The sequence below is a fragment of the Mytilus galloprovincialis genome, chromosome 5, assembly GCF_965363235.1.
Source record: "Mytilus galloprovincialis chromosome 5, xbMytGall1.hap1.1, whole genome shotgun sequence".
NCBI lineage: Eukaryota > Metazoa > Mollusca > Bivalvia > Mytilida > Mytilidae > Mytilus > Mytilus galloprovincialis.
The window spans coordinates 36,614,749-36,620,975 of NC_134842.1; the positions used below are offsets into that span (position 1 = coordinate 36,614,749).

Here is a 6,227-nt window from a genome sequence, read left to right on the forward strand (position 1 = left end):
AGAATATTTATCAATAACTTCAATACACATTCATAAAAATTGATAACAGGTACTACATAAAAGAATTTGAATCCTCTATTTTAATATTAGACTTTCAGAAGAACGAATAGGTTTTCATAGTACTTGTTATGTGCAAAATAGTGCTTTCTCTGAAAATGAATTATTTACTATAATATGCTTTTAAAATAAACGAAAAAAATGATGTGTGATCTCTGACTGCACACATCCGAATCAATACTCTTGCTTTACCCAAATTTTATTTTGTTAGTAGCGGTCAACAGAGCTTGATCTGCACTCTAGTAGTTAAGTTAGACTTTAAGAATACCAGCACATCACTTGGGAAGACTTTTTTCCCACCCACCCACTCCCTTGATTCTTTAACAGATTTATATTCATAGGTGTTTTTTCTTTAAATTAAAAATTTAGAATTTTATATGCTGATGAAATCAAACTGTTATTGTACTCTATTTTTTTTTTTTTACATTTTGTAAATTTTTCATTGAGGGTGGCGGTATTTATTCTCCACCTTTGCAAATTATTGTTATTTATTCAGTTTTGATTTATTACATAATTGTTTATGAAATTCAGTTGTACTATGTTTTTATAATTCCTGAATAAACGACCTTCATCGCAAACATTGTGTAAGAAATTTTGAATCCTTGGAGTATTTCCTTCTCATGTCATCAGTTTAAAAGAAAAAGTCAGCTGAAAAAAAATACAACTTCATTATTTATTTTGCCTTTTACATTTTTTTAATAGAGCGTCATTGACCTATAAGTGAAGTGCGTGTATCTTTTAAAGTAGATATTTTATGATGTATAATCTTTCATCATTTTAAGTGTAAAGAAGTCACGTGAAATATAAATATTTAACATCATTAAAACAGTGTAGCAATCTATTATTTGAAAAGGAAGCAATATTAAAATATGTGGAACATGTGGAAGTGAGTCTGCAAGGATGACTTTTAAAACTTTACGTACAACATTCATCTTTCTACATTACCTTATGATTCAAGGGTTGCCGTATAACCATGTGGAAGAAGACATGAAGTCATTGTTTAACAGAACTGATTTGACATGTCCAATGACATGTAATAAGCAAAGGTTTACATTTCATCAGATGTCTTGTTGTATTTGCAAATCCAAATCGAAAATTGAAAACCTGACAAATTTATCAGTTTTATACAACGAAGGTCAGTATAATTCTACAATTGTGGATCCTGAAGGACATCATGACCTTTATTCGCTGTATCATCGAAATGGCAATCTTACATTTCTACCCAATAACATTTGTAAATTTAATGGATTGTTCATTATTGATTTATCCTTCAACAAGATTAAAAGTATAGATGAAATTTCGTGTTTGACAAACTTGGATACTTTTTTGCTTCGCGGGAACAATGTTCAATTTTTACAAAATAACACATTTTTGCAAATGAAGTTCATTCGTATCATTGATTTGTCATTTAATAAAATCAATGTAATGGATCCTGGATTTCTCTTGAACATGAATGGAAGTTTGTTTTATCTACGCTTAGCCTTCAACAATATGTCAACTCTGGATATCACTAATGCATTGGCTTCTAAACAGCAGTATTTTTGTTTGGTAGATTACTCCCACAATGCAATTAAATCAATAACAAATGAGTTAGCATGGAAATTTAGACCCAATATATCCCTTGGAAATGGAGGGATGGTGGTAGTGTCAAATAATTCACTTTCATCGTTTTTTAATGCCAAATCATTGCGTTTCCTCGGCTTTGAAAACCCCCTATTTATCGGAAGATTATTTTCCTATGGATTTGACGGTAGAGATAATCCATGGACTTGTGATTGTAATATTTATCCATTTGCAATTGCAGCAGAACACATTGCATCTACAATGAAACGAGATTACTTCGACGTCAGATGTTTTAACCCGAATAGTTTAAAGGGTATATCAATATTAACAATTATCAAAGAACGCCGATATGATGGGTTAATTTGCAATTTGTCTTTAGCAGAAAAATGTCCACCTAAATGCCGCTGTATATATCAACCAGCTGTTAGAAATAGGACTTTGATTGAGTGTTCTGCGTCCAATTTTACAAAGTTTCCAAGCGTACTCCCTGATAAAAAAGTGTTAGAGGTTGATTTATCAAATAACTACTTAAAACATCTGAAAATTCAGTTCAAACATGAACATTTCTATGACAGAATACGTTTATTAAATGTTTCAAACAACAAAATTCATGCATTACCACGTCTACATTGGTTTCGTTTAAGGTCAGCCGACATAGATTTAAGAGGAAACATTATCAACTCATTACACAGATCTATTGGGGAACTTAACCCTTGCAACATATATCTTGACACTATAATAATGCAATGCAAATGTGAAGATATTTGGTTGCAACAATGGCTTCCGAAGAGTGATTCTGAATGTAACAAAAATGTACAAGTGTTTTGCCGTTTCAAAGGACAAATAATTCCCATAGAGAATATGACAAAGGCAAACGTTGGATGTAGAATACCAGATACTAATGTTACGTGGATCAGTACAGTTATTGTTGCGGCGTTCCTTACTGTCGTCTTACTATCGGCAAGTATATTTTCGTTTCGATTCGAGATATTTATAATTGGACGGAAATTCATAAAATATTTCAAGGGAACTTCTTATCATATGACATTATTTTACGACGTATATATTGCCTGCAATGAAGATGAAAAGATTCGTTTGTGGGTGACTACGCATTTACTGCCTACTCTAGAGGAGAACAACATGCTTAGGGTGTTTTGGCCCTGCAGAGATAGTGAAATAGGAGTACCCCGAGAAGAGGAAATGATAAACGTGATGTCCCATACTCAAACCTTTGTCATCATTTTGAGTGAAGAGTACAAGGGACTTATTCGTTGGAATGAGAAAGAATGGAAACATGCCTGGCACAATTATACAAATGATCTGAACAGGGAAATTATTATTATCAATTACGATCTACTAGAGGCAAATGAAATCGCAAAGCGATATCTCGGAGCTTTTCTACGAATTGGACAATTTATTGACTTTTCTAATCAAAAGAAGTCGATAGAGAATGAAATAGCCTCCTTACTAACAAAACAAAATAAAATTTTAAAGAAATACGAAAGAAAAAACTTTTCTCATTCTCAAATAGATGATGAAAAATTACCATTTCTGAAACAATATTCTTTATATTCAGAGTTTCGATGCAAAAAATAACAGATATAAATGAAATATTGTATTATTTTTCCTTAACGTAGTATTTGCTATATATAAACACATTGTTATAAAACAATATCTAAAAGTTTTTCTCCTATTATGTATCAGCAGAAATAGATTTTGTTTATGGATATTACAATTTTTCAAGTGATACGTTGGTTAAGTGTACAAGGAAGACTTCCTAGTATATTTAAAAACAAAAATACTGCACATAAGTTATAGTGAAGTATTTTATAACATACCATCTCGAATATAAACATTTGTAATATCGACATTCATTGCAATTTATGAGTAGTTTAAAATAAACAGTTAAGGTTAATGACCCCTTCTGTGGCCATTTTTGTACGAACTTTTCAAACTTCAATTGTATCAAAACTACAGATATAATGAATAATAGAGATATGCCATTTTGTACGTATACCAAGCCTGAAGGGGAAACTTGACGCAAAGCATTATTATTTATTGTTACATTGCATTTAATAGAAAAAGAGTACTTTGTGGCAAAGTGTACTTTATAGAAAATCCACAGCCTTTAATACAGAGATTTTTGTTATAAAATTTCAAACATAGATTACTCACCTGCTTTTCTAAGATGTGCCAGTGTTTATTTTTTACAAAAAGTTCTTACCAACCTGTAAATTCTAAAATACCTCGACCTGAGTCACAAAAGTCGAGCGCACACTAAAAAGAGTACTTGATTTGGTTTGGTCCATATTTTTTTTCAGCCAAAAAGTACATTAATAAACTTGTTTTAAGGAAATCAATGCTAGCACTGCATGCAATAATCCTATAGCTATCAGTTATCAAATTGCCAAATATAAGAGTACAAGGATAAAGGCTGTTGATTTTCTATAAAATTTCCATATGTTTAGCATTGAATCAACACAAGGGTACATAATCCTTAATTGACATCTTATGGGTGACCATGTTTATCATAGTTTCACACATTTTTGTAATGTTGACATTTGTGAATAAACTCATCATATACACCAGGAATTGAAATTGTGTACACCTGACACGTGTTGCATCTACAGAAGACTCATCATGTTCATCTACAGAAGACTCATCATTGAAGCTTGTCTAATAATGAATAGAAAATGATTAAAAAGGTATCAAAAAAGATAAACGAAGATGTAACGTGATTGCTAATGAGACAACACTCCATCCAAGTCACAATTTGTAAACGTAAACCATTATAGTTTAAGGTGGCACGGTAGTATATCCTGGCCCATAAGGGATAATGATAGCCTTTTTAAAATTTTCACCACTTTCTAACACTGCAAAAAATTCTACATACACAGTTAACTGAAGTACTTTCATTTTACTATTTAGAAATGAATTTGAATATGTATTATGACCGTTTACTTATTTTGCTTTTTTTAAAAACCTAAGGCCACTAGTACTTTTAGGTCTTTTATGGTGCAGTGAATACAAAAATTTAAAAAAAAATCTCAAAAATTCATTTTTATCTGTTTTTAAAATTATTTTATATTTTTCTACACCTGATTCATCACTCAGTTTGGAAAAGTATGTTCAGTTTATACTGTATTTTTTGTCCAATCACACTGTTTAGATACATTTACCTAAGTAGGGTACACAAAAGAGCAACCTAAATTCTGGAATGCAAATACTACCGTGCCACCAGTACGGACTTCAACATGGAACCTTCCAAACAACAATCTACAAAAGGCCCGTAAATTACTAGTGTAAAAAGAAAAGGATGTCAGCATTCAAAGATAAAAAAATAAATATGGAAGCCATCCGTTGTACCCAATTCGTTGAAAACTAACGGCCTAATTTATGTAAAAATAATGAACGAAAAACAAATATGTAACACATAAACAAACGACAACTTCTGAATTCTGAAATACATGTAAACAAATATGATGTTGCACTATTATTTCAGGTAAGGGTAGGGTTTAAAACCGATGCATTTGTTTGCACTTATCCTAAGGCAGGAACCTGGTGTTCATTGGTTGTCGTTTGTTGATTTTGTTCATAAGTGATTCTCGTTTCTCGTTTTTTATACAGATATGGTTTTACACTAGTCATTTGTGTGGCCTTTTCTGGCTTGCTGTTTGGTGTGAGCCAAGGCTCTTGTTGAAGTCCGTACTTTGACCAATGATGCAAGAAAGACAAGAATACAAAAACATTTACCAGAGCACAATAATACAATGCATATGACGGGATATATAAGTGCGGAGCCATATCAACTAGATATTAGGATTATTGTAGGATTAATAGCAGATGCTCCATCTGACGATAAATGCAGGAAGTTTGCAGATTACATATTTAAATTTTTAATAGATGGCAATTCCAGATTTCCAACCAATCATTTGTGCATCACCTCCTTATCCCGAGAAAAGGAGAATAACCAGAGAACAACGAATTTTGCCGAGTCTTTTCGTGACCACTAGAACGAGTTGTTTCATGCTAGTCATCCTAACATTTTTCTCTTTGTCGGTGTGTATGTGTGCTATTAACACTGCAAACATAGATAAAGATGAGAACTTTGTCTATTAAAAAGCACCCGTTTGAAGATTTTGAACAAAACACAAAACCTGTAAACAATGAATTTAATGCTACGGACTTTGTATCACGTGTTGTATTAGCTACAAATATTCTGCCAGAACTGATTTATTAACTGATGCGTGCTGACTTATAATCATACGTTTAGTATTATTATATTCTAAAAAATAAAATGATGTTTACCTTTTAGCTTAAATCTGAAAGTCAAAACCATTATAAAATTATTAACTTTAATTTAACCGCTATACAAACACATAAATTAGATATTTAATTTATGAATAGAAAGGTATAAGTATCTTAACACTATTAATCAAAGATTCTTCTATAAATCTATATATGTCAATCAGTATATAATAAAGTAAGTTGTATGTTTCGATTTTCTCAATAATAACCGGTTAATTTTATAAACAAATATCAACATATCAAAACAGTGGGTGGTTATGGTTCGATGAAATCTGTCAGTTTTATCAATACGGGTATAA

At 31.5% G+C, this 6,227-nt stretch overlaps 1 protein-coding gene across 1 annotated transcript; it reads left to right on the plus strand.

The window, feature by feature from the left end:
* Positions 1-918: 918 nt before the first annotated feature.
* On the plus strand, positions 919-4,205 carry LOC143075725 (uncharacterized). The gene has a single exon (XM_076251281.1). The coding sequence runs from the start codon at positions 958-960 to the stop codon at positions 3,214-3,216; it is 2,259 nt and encodes a 752-aa protein (XP_076107396.1). The 5' UTR covers positions 919-957; the 3' UTR covers positions 3,217-4,205.
* Positions 4,206-6,227: the final 2,022 nt, after the last annotated feature.

Bases quoted from the DNA above. Each gene is read 5' to 3' on its own strand.
- LOC143075725 (XM_076251281.1), top strand. From the start codon at position 958: ATGACTTTTAAAACTTTACGTACAACATTCATCTTTCTACATTACCTT.